This window comes from Macrotis lagotis, chromosome 4 (genome assembly GCF_037893015.1).
Source record: "Macrotis lagotis isolate mMagLag1 chromosome 4, bilby.v1.9.chrom.fasta, whole genome shotgun sequence".
NCBI lineage: Eukaryota > Metazoa > Chordata > Mammalia > Peramelemorphia > Peramelidae > Macrotis > Macrotis lagotis.
This window is the reverse complement of record NC_133661.1, coordinates 186,642,552-186,669,192: the sequence shown is the minus strand read 5'-3', so window position 1 is coordinate 186,669,192 and position 26,641 is coordinate 186,642,552. Positions and strand designations below refer to the sequence as shown.

At 36.9% G+C, this 26,641-nt stretch overlaps 2 protein-coding genes and 2 non-coding genes across 9 annotated transcripts in view; all 4 read left to right on the top strand.

Moving 5' to 3' along the window:
* Window positions 1-3,682: 3,682 nt before the first annotated feature.
* TRNAY-GUA (transfer RNA tyrosine (anticodon GUA)) lies at window positions 3,683-3,772 on the top strand. Its single transcript is given in 2 exon segments — window positions 3,683-3,719; window positions 3,737-3,772. It is a non-coding gene; the product is annotated as a tRNA-Tyr (tRNA).
* Window positions 3,773-6,753: 2,981 nt separating this feature from the next.
* On the top strand, window positions 6,754-6,825 carry TRNAP-UGG (transfer RNA proline (anticodon UGG)). Its single transcript has one exon. It is a non-coding gene; the product is annotated as a tRNA-Pro (tRNA).
* Window positions 6,826-8,535: 1,710 nt separating this feature from the next.
* RNASE4 (ribonuclease A family member 4) overlaps window positions 8,536-26,641 on the top strand; it is a 29,543-nt gene continuing 11,437 nt past the window's right edge. Inside the window, exon 1 of one of the 3 annotated variants that reach the window (XM_074234964.1) lies at window positions 8,536-8,564. The gene's annotated coding sequence lies outside the window, so the exon portion shown is untranslated. Of the gene's footprint in view, window positions 8,565-21,845; window positions 21,952-26,641 lie in introns of those variants that run through there. The other 2 variants (XM_074234962.1, XM_074234963.1) reach the window with 2 other exon arrangements.
* Window positions 21,852-26,206, top strand: ANG (angiogenin). 4 transcript variants are annotated; one of them, XM_074234961.1, is made up of 3 exons: window positions 21,854-21,935; window positions 23,676-23,750; window positions 25,302-26,206. In XM_074234961.1, exon 3 carries the CDS (start codon window positions 25,331-25,333, stop codon window positions 25,781-25,783), a length of 453 nt encoding a protein of 150 aa, XP_074091062.1. In that variant the 5' UTR covers window positions 21,854-21,935; window positions 23,676-23,750; window positions 25,302-25,330; the 3' UTR covers window positions 25,784-26,206. The 4 variants fall into 4 exon arrangements, with proteins under 4 accessions (XP_074091060.1, XP_074091062.1, XP_074091059.1 ...); XM_074234960.1 differs by having other exon boundaries at window positions 21,877-21,951; XM_074234959.1 differs by lacking the exon at window positions 23,676-23,750 and having other exon boundaries at window positions 21,852-21,935.

The window sequence follows — 26,641 nt, the reverse complement described above, 5'->3', positions numbered from 1 at the left end:
TATTAACTGGTAATGGTTAGATGATATTGAAGAGATAATTTAGTCATTGATGGGTAGGGGACACTGTGGCTTGCACTAACAGCATTAAGGTTTAAAACACAGAAGAGAAGATATGCTTTTGTTCTGGTTATGCAACTTGTCAGGGAGAGTGAGAGGGCAAGGGACCCAGAGTGTATGTAGGCTGCACCAGATATCAAAAAATTTTGAAAACAACATCACATCCCTACCCCTTGACTACAGTCTGTAAAAGGATATGCTACAATGGATATACTGTATGTGTTTTCATATGATGGTATTTTTACTTCTGTAGAAGTTCCCAATGTAACTATTAGACTTTCAGCTAGAAAATGATCACATTTATAGACCCTGTTTTCCTGAACACCACTGATTTTGCTCACCTGAACGATATGCTACTCCAGACAGTTTTCCAAGTCCAGAATTCATTTCTTCCTTTTTTTCCCCAACTCTTAGAATGTTTAGCTTCCTTCGAGGTTCAGTATATTAACTTCCCTACAATAGGAAGCCTTTCTTGATTACTTCTAATTATTTGTGTTCTCCCTTCTCATATGAGGCTATGTGTGGTTATCTTTATATATATATATATATATATATATATATATATACATATATATATATTTTTTTTCTAACAGAATTTAAGTTGTTTGAAGACAGGGACTGTTTTTCATTTTTTGTCTTTATCTCTAGTATCTAGTACATCTTGTGCAAAGTAGGGACTTATTTTTAAAAAAACATTGAATTTGAACAATTAATTTTTTCATACTAAATAGGATTTTTTTCTTAGGACAATATCTAATAATCCTTAAATCATTGTGAAATTGTGATGCATGGTAGTTTTATGTAGTACTGAAAAACTTGGAGACTAGGTGAAGGAGGAAGACCAGAATGGTGAGAGAAATCCTATGAATTAGATGAATTTTTAAAGGAATATGGAATATTTTACCTTGACAAGATATAGGAGGGATCAGACATAGTTGTATATCCCAATACTCTGTTTCTGGAGAGGCTGAGCTGGTGATTCTTTTGATTTTTAACCTACAGAGAGGCTGAAATTATTGGGTTTTTACACTAAATTTGGCAAAAAAAATATAATGAGCTGTCAGAAGCAGAGGACCATCATGGTGCCCAAGGTGGGGTGAACTGGAAAACATAACAGTTAAGTGTTTCTGGACTGAACTATATTGGTAGGCCCTGTACATGGGGGTTGTACTTTTAACCTGGGATAGAGAAATACTGCTTTTTTTTTTTAAAAAAAGACATAGGGCGAGAATAGCTGTTTCCTAATATTTGAAGGATTGTTATAAGGAAAATGAATTAGACTTATTTTGCTTTGTCAGTTGCTGGACTTCACTTTTCTTATGAACAAAACAAATCACAACCCAAAGCAAATTAAACAACAAACAAACAGCAAATATGATCCTTCTATGTTTTTGGTCTATTATTGTATTTCTTTTCTTTCTCTGTCAAACTTTTAAAAATAATGGTCTCCATTTAGTAGCTCCTCTTTTATGGGACCTAGAAATCAGGTTCAATCTATTACTACTCTATTTTTTTAAGTCATTGACAAATTCCTTATGACTAAAACCATTGACACTTTAATGTCTTTGACTTCTTCATAACACTTGATTCTTGTAAAGGGATTTATGGTTTTCCTATTAATGGATAGGATATGTTTAATGAATATACTAATAATTTAGGTTTCTTAGAACTTCCATTTTTACTAGCAGATTCTGGCCTGGGAATGAGAGACTCACAATGCAGCTTAGATCTCAATAATTTTGATTATGCCAATATTTCTGTGCTTGTACTGTGCATCTGACTTGAATTTTGAGTGATGGGAAGGACTATAGGAACAAAGGCACAGTAATAGGAAAGGGCAGTGAAAGAATGAATATAGATAGTATTCCAGTTAATAGTGTATGCAGAGTACATAAAAAGGAGAAGATTGGAAAGTAGTTTGGAATTTGATTTTGAAGCACCTTGAATGTCAAGGTAAAGAGTTTATCTAATCTCTTTTGGAGGGGGGTACATTATCCTATGCAATGATCAAATTAAAAAAACAGACATAATTCATATTATAGCATAGCCACTGGACAGATTTAGTATTGATGGCAGAATTATTTTTAGGTTTTTTTTTTTGCAAGACAAATGGGGTTAAGTGGCTTGCCCAAGGCCACACAGCTAGGTAACTATTAAGTGTCTGAGACTGGATTTGAAAACCCAGGTACTCCTGACTCCAAGGCCGGTGCTTTATCTACTACACCACCTAGCTGCCCCCAGAATTTTTTTTAAATTAAATATATGGCATATATGGATACATTTTTGGCAATATATTGTAGGATCAAGTCAACAGAGGTTGATTGACCATTTATAGAGGCTACTGTATAATTTTGTTCAGGTATAGGTTGAGCAAGCTGACTTTTGTGGTTCTTTTAAGATTCTATTCTTGTTTCTAAACTGTTCTCTTAGGCAAGATACCAGACTTTTATACTTTCCTCTTCTTTCAGGATAATTGTTATCAGAATTCAAAGTGTCATCAATTTTAGGTTTCTACATTTTAAAGGAATCTGATTGATGAGGTTTGAGAATATTTTGAAGGCCGGTCATCATAAAGAATTAAGACTCAAGTCATTTCTAAAAACCAAGCAATGGCTTATATTAAGTATTATCCAACTAGGGGGCTCCTCCTTAATGGAAGTATGATGCTAGGCTATGTGAAACTAGGCAATGCTAAACACTTAATTGTTTTGAGGTTCACTCTTCCCAGCTAACTCTTTTCCTTAAAGGAGGCAGGGTGCTAACAAATTATATGGTTCTGGTTCATGCCAAGATCATCTAGTCATAGAGGCAAAGTTGATGATTACTCAGCCAACTGCTAGGCTGCAGGCTAGGCTCATTTGAAAGAGGTAATTGTCTAATGAAGCAGGTCAAGAATTTTTAAAGAGCAAGTGGTGCTTTGTTTATGTTAATTTTGCAATAAAGGGAGGTTCTTGTTGCTATGAGGGATCTTGTAGTCTTGGGGGAACTGTGCAGACGATTACCCGGACTGCACACAGGAAAAGCACATTGGGTGGGGTATAAAAGTATGATGATGATATTATAATTAGTTAGACATCTTTATAGCTTTTCTCAAAGACAGCAAAGAAGGGTAGTGGGAAGGAGTTGCTCTAGAGAAAGTTCCTTCTGTGATTTATAATCCAGAGTCCGGGGTAGCATCCTGTTGGTGCTGCTTTCTTTTTGGAGTGTGGTTAGGTCAAGATTTGCTTGAGGATTTCTCCTGGGGTCCTATAAGAGAGTCAGGAAATTGCGTCTGAGTTATTCCAGATCCCATTACTAGTCACAAGAAGATCCTTTGTAGCTCCTACAAAGAACCTTTAGGTACTTAGGAAGCAACCAACTCCTGGGAGCTAGGAGATGGCAAATCACTGATGAGTCCTATTCGGGGCTTATTTGCATCTGGGTCATTATCTGCCAGCTAGGAGAGCAATAATTTAGGTCAAAAGTGATAGGTTAATTATTAACGGTGAGTATGCTTAGTTATTAAAGTAGTCATTAAGTATATTCTTTAAAAAAAAAAATCAAACACCTGGCTATTAGAGGAGCCAATCTTGTCAGAATTACTTATCCTATAAAGAGGATTCTAGGGCTCTTCTTTCCTGTGTCCCCTTCGATAGCTCAGCTGGTAGAGCGGAGGACTGTAGGTTGGATAACTATAGGAATCCTTAGGTCGCTGGTTCGATTCCGGCTCGAAGGAGGTACCTAACGTTTTAGAGACACGACTCCTATCGATACTTATCATTGTGTCTGTGTCCTTAACATTCTGAGAAACTTTCTCATATATCTTGGGTGAAAAACAAGTTGCTGTTGTGTTACCTCCTCATCTAAGTAGTTCCAATGGTTCTTTAGGAAAATCGTTTCAGGTGAAGTTTCGAAAGGCAGGTTAGCAAATTTTTTTTCTTCTGATAATAATACAGATCTTTACGTTCTATTGTGGGCAGGAACTCATGTAAAGAAGTCAATCCTAGAACTTCAAACATTTCTTTCCTCTGTATTGTCTCTCTCCCCATCACAACCCTTCCCCTCCTCATTCTCAACTCTCCACCATTCTCCCTAATAATAATTTATGCTCAATTAAGAAATCTTAAAAAAGACAGCAAAAGTTATATAGTACAACTGGTTTCACATCATGGCTAGCCTCTATAATAATCATGACAAGTAGCTGAACAGCAGTACTACTAACTACTATGGAATACGGACATGGCAACTGATTCCTCATTGGGGGAACTAATTTGGGGAATTTTTTCTTTAAATCTAATCCAAGTCCCGTGCCCTTCTACTTCCACCCTTGAGCACTTCTGAGTGGGGGAACCACCCAGAAGTAGCCAAACACAACATATGTTAAGAGGGTCATGAAATAATTTTTCAAAGGTCTAAATTCAATTTTTCATCTAAACTACTACTACTACTACTACTACTACCTCTTCTACTACCTCTACTACTACTATTACTGAAAATCAAATCAAACTTTTTCAATTCCCTTTCATTCTTTCTCACAGACTTCATCCTTAGGGTGATTTCTATCTCTCACTATGTCTTACCTCCAACATATGTGTTTGCCTCTATGCCAATTCAATATGATAATTCTTATTTATATAACTTTAAATTTATTGAAAGCAAAGTAGAAAGGAGTATGATTTGGGTTCAGAGTACTTTGTTTCTGCCATTTTCTATCTTGATGTCGATCAAAGCATGCCACCTTTCTGGGTCTCAGCGTCTTCATTTGTAAAATGTTGGATTGGGGTTGGACTAGGCTGAGGTTCTTTCCAACTCTAAATACTATAGCCTCTATTTCTTGATAATAATTTATGACCAGTATGAAATGTTAAGTATTGTATGAATTCTGAAGATGAAGGTAAGAACATTAAGTAACACTTTCTGTAGCACAACAGCACAATTCTAGATTACCTGGTAAATAAAGCATGTTAGAATACAAACATAAGCAATCAAAGAAAATGCAAAGTGCTTGGAAACAAAAAATACTACTCTCCTTTGAGCCTAGTGACCCAAGAATTACATCCGAGTTAACCTTGACAGTCCTCATCTCTACCAACTGAGATATTGAAGGAGGACTATAAAGTTGTTTCTGTGGTTGATATTTCAGGGTGAGATTATTTAGTCTGTCATCCATAAATTGTGCAGTAGATTCATATTCATATACCTGATAAAGGTTCATTTATTCAACAGATTATCATGGAGCAAGGTACTATGGGGAACTACAGTAATGAATAGGGTAGTCATCCCTTCTAGGAAGAAGGATACAGCATAGCAGAAGAGATCAGTGCAGTAACACAAGTCTTCAGTCTGATTTAATCTGGAGAAGAAAAAAATGGAGAGGTTTATCTTCTTTTGTACATAAGCGAAGGTCTATTAAATGAAAGACAATTAGACTTTGCTTGCTTTCAAGAGACAAAAAAAAAATGTCAATTTTCAACTGGGAGCTTCCCCAACTCTAAGAGCTGTCCTAAGATATAATATTGCTTACCCCTGAGGAAGTGAAGTTCTCCATACCTGAAAGTATTGCTACTACTACTACTACTACTACTACTACTACTACTACTACTACCACCACTCCCATCAAGCACATGCTGGATGATCATCTATTAGGATTATGGCAGAATAGATCCATATAACAGGCAGGTTGGTGGACAAGATGATCTCAAATCCCTTCACAGTCTCCAAGTCATAAGAGAAAGATCTAAGTGTTTTAAGGGTTCCATGCAAGGTAAGATCACATTCTGCTAGAAGATCAAGGGTGGTTTCTGGGAAAAGGCAACATTTGAGCTTGTCTTTGTGAGGTGGGCAGGATTTAGACCACAGATATGGGTGGAAGGGGGGGAACCACCAGAGCAAAAGTAGAGGCTGGAAACAGCATATTTTTAAGGACTCATGAAATAGTTCATTTTGGGGGTGGGCTTTTCAAATGTCTCAATTCAATTGCATGTCTTTTAAATTACTACTACAACTAGTAAGACAAGTACTACAACTACTACTACTACTACTACTACTACTACTACTACCACTACCACTACTACTACTACTACTACTACTTTTATTACTACCACTACTCCTACTCCTACTCGCAAGGAAGTTTCCTTCTTTGCCAGCCTGTTTCATTAAAGGGTGATGGTTCCACTCCCGAGAATGAGCAAATGCTACATGGAACTTTTCTGTTGTTGGAATCTATCCTAAGTTAAAGAGGACAGGAAAACTAATGTTTCCACACTGGAGGGAAAGGCTTAGTCCCTACCGTTTGTTGTCTGTCCAGTATTGGGCTACCTGATTTTCATTTGCTTACATGACAGGGAGCAGACAGAAATTGTAGTTAATTGATCCCTGAATTCAAGAATCTTATTCCTGCTGCAAAAATTAAATTCGTAGTTTTCACGCTATTCCTCCATTTTCCTTCTATCTTTTATCTAGGTACTAGTCATTATCCCTCTGACAATTTATGCCAGAGTTGAACTGAGAGAAGTGGAATCAATCAATGAAGATGGGTATGGGCAAAGGCAGAGAGAGGTAATGTGAACAGGGAAGGAGTAAACTATATTGTGGCAGGATAAAATAGATGAGATATAAGAAAAGAAAAGAAAAAAATCAAATTATTTAGTTTAAAGTAGAAAACAAAACGCATGTGTATATGACACAAAAGACATTTACTTAGAGGCTCTTGTAACTGGCTCGTTGGTCTAGGGGTATGATTCTCGCTTTGGGTGCGAGAGGTCCCGGGTTCAAATCCCGGACGAGCCCTGTTTTATTTTTTCTCCCTTACTTTGGGTTTTTCTTTTCTCAAACATATAACGAAGTCTATCAAAACTTTTCTTATATCCCAGTCTTCCATGCTAAAAGGAAACATATTATTAGTGTGAGCAAAAGGAAAGCATTGGGAACCTCATTACTAAGATTCTATTTTGAGGTTCTTCACAACCTCAGGCCGGCCCTCCTTTTCCCCCGCCCCGCTTCCTACTTTCAAGTCAGCTCTGTCTCGCCCCTTGGAATTACAACTTCTACCCAACTCTAAATATATTCCTTTCCCCAGTCCTCTGCTGCCCTCTGAAGGTATCCCGGTTCCTGGACTCCACAGAGTTTTCCATTTAGTGATTCCTGGCGTCCAGACCCAAGGCAATCCCTCAAAGCCGTGCCAGAGTCACTCCCATCTTGGAGCCAACAAAGATGTAAATACAAATTTCTGAGAGTTAGACTGGTAAAGAGGGCGTATCTCCAGGCTGAAAGAACAAAGATCTCCCTAGTTCCGAGCAAATTTAACAGAAGACTCCTGTGATCTATAATTGCCTCTCAAATTTAGGCCCCTCCCCAATACACACAGTCACAGACACACCAAGATGTACACATACACATCACACACGAATACACATCCATAGCAGTTATATATAAGTACACGTCTAACTTTTCCCCTTCATCTCCTAACACCTCCTATTATCGTCCTCTCACTCTTCGGTTTTATGTCTTTCTCACTGATTCTTTTGTGGACCAAAGTGCGGAGCCCTAAAGACCACAATTCAAGCATAGCTTGTCTTCATCTACTTGTCCTTTTTAAAATTATCTTTTCCCCACTCTGGAGTCTAGTTCGGTAGCCAGTTCATAGTAGGAACCCAGTAAACTCTTGTTAAATTGATTTCTTATCAGAAATGAATCTAATGATTAAATAAATCTGTAAACTTTTTTTGCTAATCCTTCCTCTCCCGTTTTCATTTCAGTCCTAAAAGGAACCCTTATTAGGAGATCATCTTTTCCCTTTCCGTATAAATAAAGTACTACTACTGTTGTTCAACGTCACAATGAGTTTCTCTTTATTATTGTTGTTGGGTGAGCCTTAAAAGCAAAGTAGATCGAGATACAGAGGGAGCCTAGTCCCAAATCACTGCAGGAGAAAAGAGGAGAGCTCTGACCATAAGTAGTAACTGGGATTGGAATATGTGAAGGGGAATGTTGTTTATAACTAGGTCGGTTAAGCATTACCATTTTTATATAGGAGAATAATTTATAACTTTGCCTATAAATACAGGCATACTTTGAAGAGTTTATTGGTGAGGATTGAAATTCATTATTGCATATTTAATTTAATAAGTACATATGAAAAGATTTATCTGTATAAATAATTACATATATAAACTATCTCTCTTCTGGGTGATTTTGCAGAAAAGCATAGTTTGCAGAAAAGTGAATATTTAATCCCTGTGTCTATTTGGAAAACTATGTAAGCAAGACTTTGTTCTCATTCTTCTTTAGTCAACAAGATTCCTGAACACTGTTATCACAGGAAACATGCAGAGTACATCTTTGTTCCTTTTTCCAAGAAATTCCCCAAATGAAAATTTTCCATTTGCAATGGTATGTGCAAATTCTAATTATCCCTGTGCAAGATGAAATCCCTTAGGCTGGTTAGCAGAAAGACAGGGGAGGGACAAAGAAGCAGAATATACAGGAATTGACTAACTGTGGAACCGCTGCACTTCATCAGGTTGGAGGTCCTGGATTTTCTTAGTTATGCTACTTGGTTCTTCTCTCCAGATGTGTAGGGGTGTGTGTGTGTGTGTGTGTGTGTGTGTGTGTGCTGACCTCTGCATTTTGACATTCACATTAGGGATGTGTTGGTTGAGTACTTCCACAATCCAAGATCTACTTGGCTTGTTCTACTCACTGCTAAGATAAAAGTGGTAATTATTTATTATTTGGCCATTCTGGGAGATCATTTCATGCTATCTTTTTTAGAGTTCAGTTCTTTTTTTAAGTACAGACATACCACATTTGCTTTTATTATGCTCCAGAGATATTGCATTTCACTGATATTATAATATATATATATATATATTTATTTATTATCAGTTCCTTTTGTAAGTATATGCTCACAAATTGTTTCTTGCCCCATTTTGGTAATTCTCATACTATTTCAAGCTTTCTCAAAAATAGCAAGTTCCATCTCCTTATATTTTATCCTATCTCTCCCCCACCCCCACTACTCTCAGAATCTAATCAATCTACCCCTAGGTCCTTTATTTTTCCTAATTGACTAATATACTTCTGAGTTATTCTTTTTTTTTAGGTTTTTTTGCAAGGCAATGGGGTTAAGTGGATTGCCCAAGGTCACACAACTAGGTAATTAGTAAGTGTGTGAGACCGGATTTGAATCCAGGTACTCCTGACTCCAGGGACGGTGCTTTACCCACTACACCACCTAGCCGCCCCACCTGAGTTATTCTTTTAATTCTTTCTGCTGGAGTTGGGTTTTTTAGAATTTTTATTTATTTATTATTTGTTTATTTTTAATCCTCCCCCCAGTTCAACATTTACTTCCAAAACCTTGAGTTCCAAATTCATTCCCTTCCTCTGACCCCACTCCCCTCATTGAGAAAGCAAATTGCTTGGTGTAGGTAAAAATGTGTAGCCATGAAAAAAAACTGCTACAATAGTCATGTTGTAACCCCTCCCCCCAAAGAAAGAGAAACCTCAAGAAAAAAATGAGAAAAAAATTATGTTTCAGTTTGTATTCTGACCCTATCAGCTGTTTTTTGAAATGGATAGCACTCTTTGTTATAAGTCCATCAGAGAAATTGCTTCAATATTTTTTTCCACAGTTCCTATTGTTAGCTGTATTTCCCTTCATACTATTCCCCCCAAAAGTGTCTTGCATCTGATTGCCCTCCCCTATGATCTTCCCTCTCTTCTATCACCTACTCCCTTCCTCTGTCCCCTTTCTCTTATCCCTTTCCTTTACTATTTTCCTCTAGGGTAAGATAGATTTGTATACCCAATTGAGTGTGTATTTATTTATTTTCTCTGAATCATTTCCAATGAGAGTAAGACTCACTCACCCCTCCTCACTTTCCTCCTCTTCCACTCTGCTTCAAAAGTTTTTTTCTTGCCTCATTCTACCTCTCCTTTCTCTTTCTCCCAGGACATTCCTTCATCACCCAAGGAAGACTAGAACCTTTGTGTTAGGTCTGCTGAACTATTTATTCTCAGGGCTAATTTCCACCTTTGAATCCACCTGAGCCACTTAACTCTCACCTGTGGCTCCAAGAAGTAGTATGCACAGCAGCTACACCCCTGGTAAACTGCTAAGCCAAGTTGAGGGTAAATGAAGGAGTCTCAAATTCGCCTGGGGGTGGGGGGTGGGGTCTGCCCTAAACATGTGAAGTCTTCTGCTGGTAGAATGGGTGGATGGGAACAATTCATTCAACAGCCATGACGTCAACTGAAACAGGTGCTGTGGAGCACTTAGGGTTTGGTTAGACATCAATGACACCAAGATCATCCACTGCATCTAGAACCATCACCAGTTGTCTAGACTGTCTTTCTATGTTGGATCATGATGACTTTGGGGTTTTTTTTAATTTATTTTTTTAAAATTCTCATCTATCTGTACATGTATATTTCCAAGTTACAAAATTTCCCTTCACCCTTCCTTCCCACCTCACTCCCTTCAGTAGGGAGCAGTCAGGTTAGCATTTTACATACATATTTTATAAAACATATTTACAAATTAGTACTTTTTGGCATGAGGAATTAGGATTAAAGGGAAAGAGATACCTGAGATAATTTTTATAGTGTTCATCAAATTCAGTAGGGGTGTTTTTTTCCTTTGTGTTTTGTTTTATTTTTCTTCTTCTCTTTGGGGATAATATAGATCACTACAAGTCTAATTCAGTTGTCCTAGCTCTCTGGATTATCAAGAGAAGTTGTGTCTATCAAGGTTGTTCATCTCATAATGTTGTTGATGTGTACATTGTTCTCTTGACTCTACTGCCTTCACTCAGCATTAGATTCCACAAGTCATTCCATGTTTCTCTAGAGTCTGACCATTCATGGTTTCTTATAGAACAATAATATTCCATAGTATTCATATACCATAACTTGTTTAGCCATTCCCCAATTGATGGCCATCCTCTCAATTTCCAATTCTTTGCCACTACAAAAAGAGCTGCTATGAATATTTTTTTCCCATTTTTAAAATAATTTCTTCTGGATATAGACCTAGAACTGGAATTGCTGGGTCAAAGAGTAGGAACTTGCTCTTTGGGCATAGTTCCATATTGCTCTCCAGAAAGGTTGGATCTGTTCACAACTCTACTAACAATGCATCAGTGTCCCAATCCGCCCACAACTTCTCCAACATTGATTGTAGCAATCCCCTGTCCAGTAAGGGATGGATTCAGTTCAGGAGAGAAAAGAAAATACATTAACACACAGATGGGGGGTGTCATCAGAACATCTGACAGAGTCAGTTTATTGATAACATCAAATAGTTCTTATAGAAGAAAACCACAAAATTAGCATACAGAATAAAAACAGTGATGTAACTTTGTTATGGGCAGGAATTAACCCAGCAGGATGTGACTCAGGTCAAGAAGTTAGGAAACAGGGCTTATCGAATAGTGAGGCCAAGAAAGACACAGTTGTGTTATCAAATCAGAGTTCCATGGAAGCTTTCAGTTCAAGGGTCATCAGAGCTCAGGTTATTTTAGCCAAAATTGGCCTCTTGATTCCAAACTTGCTTGAGTGGCCTCTACAGTTGATCATCTTCCCTTTTGGTCATCTGGGCTAATCTAAGTGGTGTCGGATGATACCTCATTGTTGTTTTAATTTGCATTTCTCTAATCAATAGTGGTTTGGAACATTTTTTCATATGCCTATATATAGCTTTAATTTCTTCCTTTGAAAACTGTCTGTTTATATCCTTTGACCATTTATTAATTGGGGAATGATTTGTGACCTTATAGATTTGATGTAATTCTCTTTATATTTTAAAAATGAGACTTTTATCAGAACTCCTGGTTGTGAAGATTGTTTCCCAGTTTTCTGCTTTTCTTCTGATTTTGGAAGCATTGATTTTATTAGTGCAAATCTTTCTAATTTAATGTAGTCAAAAATCATTCATTTTGTAGTTTATAATGTATTCTAATTCTTGTTTGGTTATAAATTTATCCCCTTTCCATAGATCAGATAGAATATTTTTTGGTTTATTAACTTACCTATATTATTGCTCTTTATGTCTAAATCTTGTACCCATTTTGATCTTATTTTGGTATAGAGTGTGAGACATTGATCTATGCCTAGTTTTTGCCATATCATTTTCCAATTTTCCCAACAATTTTTGTCAAATAGTGAGTTCTTATCTAAGCAGCTGATGTTTTGGGGTTTGTCAAATAGTAGATTGCTGTAGTCATTTACTGCACTTTCTTTTGAACCTATCCTAACCCACTGATCCATTACTCTATTTCTTAACCAGTACCAGGCAGTTTTGATGACTGTTGCTTTATAGTATGGTTTTAGATCTGGTAGAGCTAGGCCACCTTCCTTTACATTTTTTTCATCAGTTCCCTTGCTATTCTATTCTTGCCCTTTGGTTACTTCAGATGAATTTTGTTACTATTTTTTTTTCTAACTTGGTAAAGTATTTATTTGGTAGTTTGATTGGTATGGCACTGAATAAGTAATTTAATTTGGGTAGAATTGTCATTTTTATTATATTAGCCTGACCTAACCATAAGCATTTGACATTTTTCTAATTATTTAGAACTTACTGTATTTGGGTGAGGAGAGTTTTATAATTGTGTTCATAAAATTTCTGAGTTTGTCTTGGGAGGTAGATTCCCAAGTAGTTAATGTTATCTAGTTATTTTAAATGGAGTTTCTCTATCTCTTATTCTTGGGCTTTGTTATTCATATATAGAAATGCTGATGATTTATGTGGGTTTATTTTATATACTCCTACTTTGCTGAATTTGTTCATTGTTTCAAGGAGTTTTTTAGATCATTATCTGAGGTTCTCTAGGTATACCATCATATCATATGCAAAAGAGTGAAAGTTATGCTTCCTCATTGCCTATTCTAATTTCTTCAATTTCTTTTTCTTCTCTTATTGCTTCTGCTAGCATTTCTAATACAATATTGAATAGTAATGGTGATAGTGGGCATCCTTATTTCACCCCTGATTTTATTGAGAATGGTCTGAGTTTATTCCTGTTACAGATAATGTTTGGTGATGGTTTTTAGATAGATACTATTTGTTATTTTAAGGAAAACTCCATTTATTCCTAAACTTCCTAGTGTTTTTAATAGGAATGGATGTTGTATTTTATTAAAGGCTTTTTCAGCATCTGTTGAGATAATCATATGGTTTCTGTTGATTTTACTGTTGATGTGTTTAATTATGTTGAGTGTTTTCCTAATGATGAACCAACCCTGCCTGCCTGGTATAAATCCAATCTGATCATGGTATATTATCCTGGTAATAACTTGCTGTAGTTTCATTGCTAAAATTTTATTTAAGATTTTTGCATCAATATTCATTAGGGAGATTGGTCTATAATTTTCTTTGTTTTGGTTCTTCCTGATTTAGGTATCAGTTGCTGTCATGAAAGGAGTTTGGTAGAACTCCTTCCTCCCCTATTTTGAAAAATAGTTTATGTAGAATAAGAGTTAATTTTTTCTTAAATGTCTGTAGAATTCCCTTGTAAATCCATCTGGACCTGGAAACTTTTTCTTAGGGAGTTTATTATTGGTTTCTTCAATTTCTTTTTCTGAAATGGGGTTATTTAAGTAATTTATTTCCTCTTCTGTTAATCTGATCCATTTGTATTTTAGTAAATATTCATCCATTTCACTCAAGTTGTTCAATTTATTGGCATACAATTTGGCAAAGTAGCTCCTAATTATCTCTTTAATTTTCTTCTCATTGGTGGATAGGTCATCCTTTTCATTTTTGATACTGGTTATTTGGTTATCTTCTCTCTTTTTTTTAAATCAGATTAACCAGAAGTTTGTCCAGTTTATTGGCTTTTTCATAAAACTAACTCTTAGTTTTATTTATGAGTGCAATGGTTTTTTTGCTTTCTCTTTTTCTTAATCTCTCCCTTGATTTTCAGAATTTCTAGTTTGGTATTTAATTGAGAATGTTTAATTTGTTCTTTTTCTATGTTTTTTAGTTGCATACCCAATTCATTGATTTCTTCTTTCTCTATTTTATTCATATAGGTAGTTAGAGATATAAAGTTTCCCCTTAAAACTTCCTTGGCTGCATTTTGGTGTGATATCTTTTCATTATCATTTTCTTGGATATAATTATTGATTATTTCTATCATTTGCTGTTTGATCCACCCATTATTTAAGATATAGTTATTTAATTTCCAATTAGTTCTTGGTTTAGCTTTCCCTGAGCCTTTATTACATGTAATTTTTATTGCATAATGGTCTGAGGAGTGTATATTTATTATTTCTGCCTTTCTGCATTTGATTTTAAGGTTTTTGTGCCCTAGTACAAGGTCAACTTTGGTGAAAATGCCACATACTGCCAAGAAAAAAGCATATTCTTTTCTGTCCCCATTAAGTTTTCTCCAGAGGTCTATCATATCTAAGCTTTTTAAACTTCCTTCATGTTTATTTTGGTGTTAGATTTATCTAGTTATGAGAGAGGGAGGTTGAAGTCTCCCATTATTAAAGTTTTGCTGTCTATTTCTCCTTGTAATTCAGTCAACTTTTCCTCCAGGAATCTGGAAGCTATCCCACTAGGTTCATACATCTTTAGTAATGTTATAGCTTCATTTCCAATGGTGCCTTTTAAGAAGATGTAGTTTCCTTCCTGATGCCTTTTAATGAGATTGATTTTTTGCTTTTACTTTGTCTGAGATTAGAATCAAGAAGAGGTTTTGAATGTCATTAGGCTCCTTTCAAGCACATGGTGCTGAGATTGACAAGGTGAGTGGGGGGTCCATTGCTCATTGAAAATAGACTGAAATTTTCCAGGTTATATGACCTGAAGAGGATATCTCCCAAGAATTCCATTGTTCATTTCTGTAAAGGTAAAGGGAATAGATTGTCCTGTGACAATCACAGGGGTAGATCTCTTTATTCATTGCTGGTAAGATTGGGTTTTTTTTTTAAGTTTTTTTGCAAGGCAATGGGGTTAAGTGGCTTGCCCAAGGCCACACAGCTATGTAAAGATTCTTACCAGAGTCCTTTTTAATAGACTGATCCTTCACCTGGAAGATGGTCACCTCTCTGAGAGCCAGTATAGCTTCAGAAAGTTGATATGGTTTTGCTGCCTGACAACTCCAGAAAAATACACCAGAAACAGAACAGAAGTCTGTATACAACAGTTGAGATCTGATCAAGACTTTGATAATATCACTTGTGAGGGTTGCTGAAAAATCATGTCAAAATTTGGTTGCCCGGAGAAGTTCAGCATTACTATACATCACTTTCATGACAGCATGTTTGTCCAGGTTCTGGATAGTGGATGATACTCTCAAGATTTCCCTATCACCAATAGAGTGAAACAAGGATGTGTCTTTGTTTTTTGTACTTTTTGTACTTGTACTTGTACTTTTTAGCATGATGTTTTCAGCCATGTTATCAAATGCCTTCACTGAGGATGAACATGGCCTCAAGGTAAGCTACTTCACTGATGACACATTCTTCAATTTGAAAAGGCTACAAGTCAAGACCAAAGTGGAGGGAGTGTTGGTGCATGATCTTCTGTTTGCAGATGATTGTGCACTTGGTATATCCTCTGAAGTTGAGATGCCCTAAAGAATGAATCGATTCTCTGCTGCTTGTGCTAATTTTGTTCTAACAATTAACACTAAGAAAACACAGGTGCTCCATCATTCAGCACTACACCATACATTTGTGTAACCATTGATTACAACAAATGGAGTTTTAAGTACTGTGGACAAGTTCACTTACCTTGGTAGTGTCCTTTCCAAGGAGGCACACATTGACAACGAGCTTGACACATGCATTGCCAGAACTAGCTCAGTATTTAGGAGGCTCCAAAAGAAAGTATGGGTGAGAAGAGGTATCATACTAACTACCAAACAGAAGGTCTAGAGAGCCATTATGCTAACCTCATTGCTATATGGACAGTCTACTAGCTCCATGTCAGGAAACTGAATTACTTCCATTTGAATTGTCTTAGGAAGATTCTAAAGGTCACCTGGCAGGAGAAGATACCAGACATTAAGTCCTTTCTCAAGCTAAACTGACTAACATTCCAACATTACTACAGAGAGTATAACTATGAAAGACTGGACACATTAGAATGCCAGACATAAGTTTGCTCAAAACACTATTTTATGGAGAACTTACACAGGGCAGGAGCTCACAAAGGGATCAGAAGAAGTGATACTGAGACACCCTGAAGGGCTCACTGAAGAACTTTAGAACTGATTGTACAGAATGGGACACAATGGCGTAGGACTGCCCAGCATGTTGTGCCCTCATTTATGAGGAAGATAGAACTGAAGCAGCTCAAAGGAAATGTTAGGGACTGTTGTGTGTGGGTGCACTGTAAATTATCTTCACCTGGTGTCCTTGACCACCAGAGTCTTATCTTACTAAGTGCCATGGGAGTGGGAGTGGATTAGAGACTGGGAAGGTATTTAAGCACTGGTGTTTTGGTAGATAAACAGAAACCTTGGAGACCTTGGTGCACAAAGGGAGAACTTGTCTTCCTTGTCTCCTGCTCTTTCAATCCTCACCTCAGGAAAGGTTAAGGGAGTACAGAAAGGGACTCAACAAAAAATGACATATGAAAGTTTAGAGTAAGTACCTCAGGTATTCACATGGACTATTTGTGCCCATTTGTGCCCAATCTGTGGTTGAGCATTCTGAACTCATATTGGTCTGCTCAGCCCTAATTCCTCTCAAACACAGTGATGCCATTTTGGTTTTCTTCAATAACAAAGGACAAGTTCAAATTCAACTCCCTCCTGCACCTAGTCTATACATCCCCCTTCTAACTGCCCCAATAAATGAGAAGATTCATATGAGTTATCAATATTATCTTTCCATGCAGGAATAAAAACAGTTCAACATCATTAAATCCTTTGTGATTTACCCTTCCCATACTCTCTATGCTTCACCTGAGTCCTGGACTTGAAGATCAATCTTTCTGTTGAGTGCTGGTTGTTTTATCTGGAAAATTTGAAAATCCTCTTTTTTCTTTGAATGCTCATCTTTTCCTCTGGAAGTGTCTGTTCAGTTTTGCTGGGTAGTTAATTCTTGGTTTAATTCAAGCTCTTTTGCCTTCTGGAATATCATATTCCAACCCCTAAAATCCCTTAAGGTAGAAGCTGCTAAATCTTGTGTTATCCTGATGGTATTTCCATGGTATTTGAATTGTTCTTTTCTGGCTACTTGTAATATTTTCTCCTTGACTTGGGTGTTCTGAAATTTGGCTATACTATTCCTGGCAGTTTTCATTTTGGGATTTTTTTCAGGAGGCGATCATTGGATTCTTTCCATTTCTATTTTGGTCTCTGCTTCTAGGATATCGGGGCAGTTTTCCTGGAGAATTTTTTGAAAAAATGAGATATAGGCTCTTTTTGGGGGGTTGAATCAGATAGTCCAATAATTTTTAAATGATGTCTCCTGAGAAATTTGGACCTACACCCAAAGGGCAACAAAAATGTGCATACCCTTTGATCCAGCAATACCACTACTGGGTCTATACCCTGAAGAGATGATGAAAAAGGGTAAAAACATCACTTGTACAAAAATATTCATAGCAGTCCTGTTTGTGGTGACAAAGAATTGGAAATTAAGTAAAATGTCCTTCAATTGGAAAATGACTTAGCAAACTGTGGTATATGTATGTCATGGAACACTATTGTTCTATTAGAAACCAGGAGGGACAGGAATTGAGGGAAGGCTGGAGGGATTTGCATGAACTGATGCTGAGCGAGATGAGCAGAACCAGAAAAACACTGTACACCCTAACAGCAACATGGGGGTGATGATCAACTTTGATGGACTTGCTCATTCCGTCAGTGCAACAATCAGGGACAATTTTGGGCTGTTTGCAATAGAGAATACCATCTATATCCAGATAAAGAACCATGGAGTTTGAACAAAGACCAAGGACTATTCCCTTTAATTTAGGGGGAAAAAACCTGATATCTCATTGTCTGATCTTGTTATCTCTTATACTTTATGTTTCTTCCTTAAGGATATGATTTTTTCTCTCTTATCACACTCAATTTGGATCAATGTGCAACATGGAAACAATGTAAAGACTGACAAATTGTTTTCTGTGGGGGTGGTGGGGGGAGGGAAGTAAGATTGGGGGGAAAATTGTAAAACTCAAAATAAAATTTTTAATTAAAAAAATAAATTATCTCTCCTGGATCTGTTTTTCAGGTTACTTGTTTTTCCAATGAGAAATTTCACATTTTCTTTTCGTTTTTCATTCTTTTACTTTTGTTTTATTATTTCTTGATTTCTCACTAGGTCATCAACTTGCCTTAGCTCCATTCTATATTTGAAGGAATTATTTTCTTCATAGAGCTTCCTTTTCCATTTGACTAATTCTACTTTTTAAGGTATTTTGCTCCTCATTGGCCTTTTGGACTGCCTTTTCCATTTGATCCATTTGATTTTTAAGATAATTTTTTCATTAGTATTTTTTGGTATCTTCTTCACCATGCTGTTAACTCAGTTTTCATGATTTTCTTGCAGCACTATTATTTCTTTCTTTCTTTTTTTAATTTTTAAAATGTCTTTATTTTTACAAGGCAAATAGGGTTAAATGGCTTGCCCAAGGCCACACAGCTAGGTAATTATTAAGTGTCTGAGACCAGATTTGAATCCAGGTACTCCTGACTCCAGGGCTGGTGCTTTATCCACTGTGTCACCTAGCCTCTCCGAGCACTCTTATTTCTAATCCAAATTTTCCTTCCATCTGAGCTCTTACATGGCCTGTATACATGAACTTGACTTTATTATCTTCTCATAGTTTAATGCTCCATAGGACCAAAATAATTGTCTATGGTTGGATTTTTCTGTTGTTTGCTCATTTCCTCAGCCTATGACTTGATTTTAACTCTTTGTTAAGGTGAGATTCTGCTTCCAGAGTAGAGAATGGGACTCCCAAGCTTTGGAGGGTTTTTGCAACTGTCTTCAGGGATGCTCCCCACCCCCACCCTGGGACCTGTAAGTTCTCAATTCCTCCAAGGTATTATGAGAGGCTATGACTGCTCTCCTGCACTCTGCTGTGCTCTGTGGATGACCACAAGAACTCCTTTCTGCCCTAGAACTATGAGGAGGGTCCCTGCTCTGCTGCAAGCAGTAAACTCTGTAGTGTTCATGCTCCTTTTCCTGAGGCTGAGGTTCCAGATTGTGATCTGGATCTGTGTATGGGTGAAGTAATAAAGTTCTGTTTCGGGTAAAGTAAAGAGAGCTCTACAATCTAACCCCTTTACTCTCCATGGGTTGAGCATTCTTGAAGCAGCAGTTGGGTGACTCCCTGCTGGATAGTTTCCTGTCAGGTGGTTTCCCAGGCTTGCTCCTGGTCCCCAGGGCTAAGTCTGAACTGAGGTCTGCACTGGATTGGGTTTTGCTCTTCCTCTTGTGTGGCAGTTTTCCTGCTGACTTTGCAAGTTGTCCTTGGCAATCCCTGGCCTGAAAGGTCTGGAAACCATCCTGACTGCCATGGACCCAAGGACCCCCAGGGACCCAAGTGCCCTGAGGTCTGTTCTTAGATGGTTGGAGATGGTTTGCTCTGGCTGGGCCCAGGTTATGCTGCAGGCACTTCCTAACCCCAGTATAATAGACTCTTCTCAGGTATCTTCTAGTTGTCTTGAGCTGGGAAATTGTTTCACTCAGTCTTTTTATGAGTTCTACTACTTTAGAATTTTGGTTAAAATAATTTTTTAAAGGAATTTGGGGGTGGTTTGGGGAAAAGCTCGAGGGAGTCCCTGTCGTTATTCTGCCATCTTGGTTCTGTCCCCCTGCCAGAATTTTTATATCAATTTTTATTTCTTGCTTCATTAATTCTAGGAATTCATGTATTTCTTAGGGAAAATCCATTTCCCCTCTCTCTTTTAATCTGCTTGCAGTTGTTATGGAGTTGTTCTCTCCTTGGTTGTAGTTTTTGGCATTTCTGGATCTATTATAATTCTTTATGGTGGTCTGTATCCTAGTGACAAATCATGATAGTCTTAATTTTTGAATTTGTTTCAATTAGACTTTAGTACTTGCTGTACTTTGGCTTATCTCCTGGGTTTGCACACTGATCCGTGCTTCCTGAAGTTGGCTCCCGTCTTTGAATATTTGAGATTTAGAATGCTGGATCTTTAGGACACTTTACAGCATCTCAGGACTGAAGGTTAGAATATTCTAGTATGAATACTGTTGTACTCAGGCTGATCATTGCTGCTCTTGATAACTCCCAAGGCCAATGATATGGGTTTCCAACTAGCAACCTTTGGGCTTTATTGGTTGAGGACTCTCCTCTTGGTGATTCTAAATACAGAACCTTGGGGTCACATTTGTCAACAGCTTTTCTCTGGTTTTGATCATAATGGGAAACTTCCAGCTAGTTTGCTTGCACCAGCAAGGGAGATGGCAAGGGTAGAATTCCAATACTTCTTCAAAATTAATCATTTCAAAAATCATCTTTTGTGATCTTTTTTGAATAATAGACAGTCTCTTTGCAATTTATAATAAATGGAAGAAAGAACATTTGTATTGTGGATTTTAGAGATTAGAGAAGAGAGATAAGTAAGGTGGTGAAAAAGAAAGTAAAGTGCTAGGTCCCTACTCATAAATAATTCCTGTGACAGTGATGTGTATCTGATAGACAGTAGAAATCTTCTTGAGCATTGCTTTCCTGTTTTGTTTTTTTTGTGAGTTAATGACCCCCAACACACAACACTTATGGATTTCTCAGAGCCTCTATTATGTCAGTAACACTCATGTGCTCAGAGCCAGAGAACTTCTTAGTAATAATAACAAATCTTCCCTTTGTATCACACATTTTTTGAAGCCCTTTCTTTTATATTGTTTAATATGATGAGATGCTTTCTTTGCTACAAAATGATTGTGGTAGCCATTTTTGTAACACAGTTGCTATAAGTGGAAGTTTTTGTACTATCCATCTTTTAGATCCCTCTTCTGTTTATAATACTCCCCCCCCCCCCCATCTAGTTTTCTTTTTAAACAATGGAAGGAAGTTAGGAGTGAGGGTCATTAAGGTCCATAAAAGGAGGAAGGGACTCACAGGGAAGTTAATATTTTTTTTTGCAGTCTTTTTTGGTTTATGTGGTGTTTTCCTCACAACCTTATGAGGCAGGTAGGACTAGAATTGTCCCTATTTTACAGATGAGAAAATAGGCTCAGGAGAGTTAATTGATCTACTCAAGATCATAGAGCTTGTAAATACCAAGAAAAGTATTGTAAAGAATAATAAAGACATTGCATCAGGAATCAGAAAACTTGAGTTTTACTCTTAAGTATGTCACTTTATCATGATCTGAAAAACCTTTTGCCTATTTGCCAATAGCTGTTTGATAAGCTCAAAGCAACTAGAAACAAAGTCATGTGTATCTAAAACTGACAAACCTTTGACTTCATTCTTGGGAACGCAAGCACCCTAAAGGTCTGTGACCATGGAAAAGTAAATGTGTTTCCTAGGTCAAGTAGCCAACCTGGAAAATAGCATGAAGATTTGCCTACTTCATACTCCCCAAGTCCTCTTAGAAAAACTCTCTACCTATAAAAACAACACAATAAGAAGACTTCTGCAGATAAAGTAGACTCTAGACATAGTCTCTGTGGATCATATCCAACAGATTTCTGACTTTCAGGGCAATTCCCTAAATGTCTTTGGACAGGTTAATATTTCACTCAACCACCCCCAAGGGGAGAGGTGAATGCCTTCTCTCTCTTGTTTATACAAATCAAATGCCCTTGATTTTCCTGTTTCTAATAGAGATGGGGACTTATCAAACCAATTATCTCCACCCCTTGTTCATCTGAAAACTATATAATCAGAATCAAGGAGAAGCAAGTGCTGAGAGCTCTCTTCCAGGGAAGAAACAACTTGGAACCCTTCTCCAGTAAGGGAAATTTGTTGTAAGACTTATTTTATATGGAATAATCTAATCTAATTTAATCTATAAGGCTACCTACTTTTCATCTACCTATCTATAAATCTATCATTGAATTTATCTATTTTGTGATTCGGAGATATTAATGTAGCTATTATAGGATGGTTCTTCTCCTATTTAAAGTCTTTGATTCCAGGTCAAAGCTCTAAATATAAATAAGCTAGGTGGTCAAACTCACTTCTGCAACCAAGGCTTAATGGTCCCAATCAGTGAGCTGGCAGGTCCTGCCATCAAGAATGACAGAAAGAAATTTCTGAGCCTACTCTTTCAATGGGAACTCCCACAATTGCTTCTAGATGTTTAGAGGCTTCAAATTGGGAAAATGTTTCTTAGGCTAGAATCAGGTGTAGTAAATTAGAAAATCTTGGAATATTTCAATTTGACAATGCTTAGGATGATGAAGTAGTTTGTCCTTGTGACTCCCTTTTTCCTTTGATGTCTCTTTGCCAATTGCTCCATTTAGCATTATAGGTAAAGGAGTCAGGAGGCTTCAGTTTCTGAATGGCAAGTGCCATTCTCAGTAGATAAAGTGCCTTTATTTAGATTGCCCTACATTTTAATTTCAGGGTGATATGTGTGAATTGAACTTTTGGGGCTGAATTGTACTAATCAATTGGGTAAAGTGAAGGTAAATAGCAGTGACAGAGGAACTTGACTGATCATCAACTTCTTTTAACCCTTTGGCCAGCTCTGTCATGGATGAACATAGAGTGCACCAGAATCTGAATGTTTTAGTCACCTGACCTTTACTACAAAAAATGTTTTCAATGACAAAGATGAATTCCAAATGATTCAATTTTCCTACAATATCCATATGACTAGCACCTGCCACTTCATCTTCATCTAGTCATCTCTAGTAAGGTTACTTGATTTTAGAGTCTTCTGCAGGAATGGCAGAGAATTCTAGATGGAGTTGATGCCTCTTGACTCCTATAACTATAATGCTCTTGTGACTTATATACAACATTTACCTTTCACCAATATTGAGAGAGCTCAGTTTAAGATGATTCTACCAGGTTTTTCTCCAGCACTTTTCTTTTCTATATTAAGAAAGACTGACTTGAATAAAAAAAAAAGTCTTGAGATAGCTGTATGACCATCTTGATTCTCATCTAATGACTCTTTATCATATTGGTTTTTCTCTTCCATTGTATCTAATTACTTTGTACTTTAAAAAGCAAATCTTTCTCTATTGAAGGGATTATAGTGAATAAAGCCCTGATAATATTTTCTCAAATAATTCAAAGAGGAAACATTCCCAGGTTAATGTATACCAAATGTAGTGAGTGATGACAATATGGAAGGACAAAAACCTTTGGGAAGTGCTTTAATTTATAAAGTGGCACATAAACAAAATAATGCCAATAGGAATTATGGGTCAATGTTGCATATGTTAAAGGGTCTCACTTTATATATATTTTTAACAATTTTAAGTCAATAGAGTTAAGGGACTTGCTGAAGGTCACACACCTAGGCAATTATTATCTGCACAAGACTGGATTTGAACTCAGGTCCTCCTGACTCCAGGGCTGGTGCTTTATCCACTATGCTACTTAGCTTCCCCCAGGGTCTCATTTTAATAGTAAATATTAGCATTTATCTGAAGAATAGATTTAAATTAGAATATACCCTGATTCTTAACTTCTGCCAATAAAATAAATTTCATTGAACTCTGATTTTTTTTATCAGCTGGCATTTTGTTTTGAAATAGTGGATTACTTCAAACTGAATCTGAGTGTGAGTGGTATCTGAAATATGAGACAGGTAAGTAGCATAGGGAAAACTATACTAGGCACCAGAAATCCTTGATTTGGATTCTATTTTTTTTTTGCCCATACTATTGATCTTGGACATCACACATTATTAAGGCTGGGTTTCTCACTCTTAAAATAAGTATAATAAAAGTGGTACTATTGACATAAAAGAGTTATTGTCATGGTCAAATGAGATATCTCCTTCAAAGTATTTTGTGACAAAAAGATAAAAACTTAAGCCATCATCTTGGGTTCCTTTTTTTTTTTAAACCACTTTAGGATGACAATTTTAATGTTGTAGTCTTTTTTGGTAGTTGTTTGTATAGTGTTTGACAATCCTTATCAACCACTGCCATCTAGTGGCTCATAGTATAATTTTATATCAACTGCTTAAACTCAATAGAACTATGAACAGGTCATAATTTTAGAGATAATTTTAGACCTTAGAGATTAATGAGTCTAACTTCTGTTTTTTGAATATAAGTATAAGGTACCTGAGTCCCAGAAGGCTTTTAAATAACTTGACTAAGGTCACAGACCTAAATAGTAGCAATATTGTTATCTCTATCCAGGTAACCTAATTCTTTTTTTTTTTTTTTTTTTTTTGTTTTTGCAAGGTAAACGGGGTTAAGTGGCTTGCCCAAGGCCACACAGCTAGGTAATTATTAAGTATCTGAGACCAGATTTGAACCCAAGTACTCCTGACTCCAAGGCTGGTGCTTTATCCACTACGACACTTAGCCACCCCTGATCTAATTCTTAAATGAAGACCTAATCAATCAATCAACCAATCAAAAAGCATTCTATGTGTGTCAGGTCATTGCTAGGTGAGGATATAAGTATAAAAGAAACACAGGTCTTGCCCTCAAAATGTTTATATTGTACTCAGAAATTCAACATTTGTTGGGGAAATAGTATCCAGGAAAGGAAGGTTTGTTCTAGACAGAGAGAAGAATTGTGAATGTAGATTTCTCATGTCCTTTCCAGTAATAATGATAATACTAATTTGATTATTTTTTTCCTGAGAAAGAGATTGAAAATTGATAGGGTAGTATGTGGACTATAATAAGATAGATGACAAGCTGGCCTAATATATTAGTGGATGGTTGAATGGGAAGAAGCATAATCTGCAGATAGCTAGAAAAAGATGATTTAGGTCAGGATTGACTCACTCACTCTCTAATCTGGACAATACTATAGTCCCCAAAATGAATGATTTAACTTGTCTGTGGAGGATGTGGGGGTTGTATCTTTGTACCTCTGGATAGGAGTGTAGATGTTACTGGTAGAGAGAAAAAGATAGAAAAGCAAATGGCCAGATACCCCTGATGCCTAAGCATCAGTATTTCGGTGACCATGTCATACTATTGTTATTGGTTGGGGTTAGGATTGAGGAAGGATCAAAGTTCATGATACCAGATGCATAGAGGGAACTTTGAGGTTATAGAGTTCTGTTCTCTTGGCAAAAAAACAAAGGAAAAAGGAACAAAAATTTCCTTATTTATCTGGTTTACATTTAGAAGTATGTCCTATAATGGTTGCCATATCCTTCATCCTCTAGCCCTTGGCAGGAACATCTGATTGAGAGAGATGGTGATATTTCTGAAGGGCATGGGCCCTCTTTTGCTGTTCTTCATCCTGGGGCTCTGGCTGGTTTCACCTTCTTTGGTACAAGAAAATGACAGGGAGAGACACTTCTTGACTCAGCATTTTGACGCCAAACCAAAGGGTCGGGATGACAAGTACTGTGCAAAAATCATGAGACAGAGGGGTTTGACCCAGCCCTGCAAGGAACGGAATACATTCATCCATGGTGATTATCCCAGCATCAAGGCTATCTGTGGAGATAAAGCTGGGAATCCCTATGAAGAGGGGAGGTTTAGGATAAGCAAGTCGCCCTTTCAGATCACCATCTGTGAACATCGAGGAGGGTCTGCAAGATCTCGCTGCAAGTATAGGGCCACCTCCAACTTCAGATATATTGTCATTGCCTGTGAGCATGGCTTACCTGTCCACCTTGACCATACTATCATTGCAAATTAATTTACCTAAGTAGTTTGACAACCTAAGACATGAGGGCCCCAAGTAGTATTAGGTTGATAGTAGTGTTGTATTATGATCACATCCCTATGTCAGCTTCCCAACCTTTTTCTAGTTGATATGTAGTTGTATTTTTTATATGCTACTCTTTTCATACCTCTAGCATCCTTGACTGGGGATGTTGGTAACTTCCTTTGACAGGGTTGCCACTTTTGACCTATATGTTTAGTAAGATTGTTGATTTTTGCTAGTGTGACTTTCATGGTAAGCATTTGGAATGCCTACTTCTTCCTTAATGTTTTGTCCTTATGTGCAAGAAGTGTTTACAACACTCATTCTGAATCTCTTAAAAGTTGAATTGCTTAGTTCCTTCAGTTTTCAGTGGTTGGGCACTTTGAATAAATAAAATCTCTCTGAAATCAGTAATGATCAGTCTTCTCACTGGTTCATTGAATTTTAATTTGTTTCTCATTTTTCTCATTCACCTGTTTCCTTAGAGGGAAACCAATAATGTGGAAACCTCTTTCATTACTTTGTACCCATTTATTAGTATCTGTTATAAATTGATGATATTATAATTGTCTCTAAAGTTAGAAAAATCCTTCTCAAAGCAGTTTGAAAAAAATCTTATAGTTCCTGGCCACAAGGCAAAGAATTTAGGTGATTTAGGACTTTGATCATCCCATAACTTTGAAAAATGAGAGAAGAGTAGTCCCCCTTCCCATAGGCCACTGAGAAACTGCTCAAGAGATCTCTATGATACTGCTCCCCTACTGACAGATCTCAAATTGATTGTGGAAGATAGAGAAATGGGTTATGGTTCCTAACTTATACAAGAATCTTCTTACCTCTAGTTCTTTA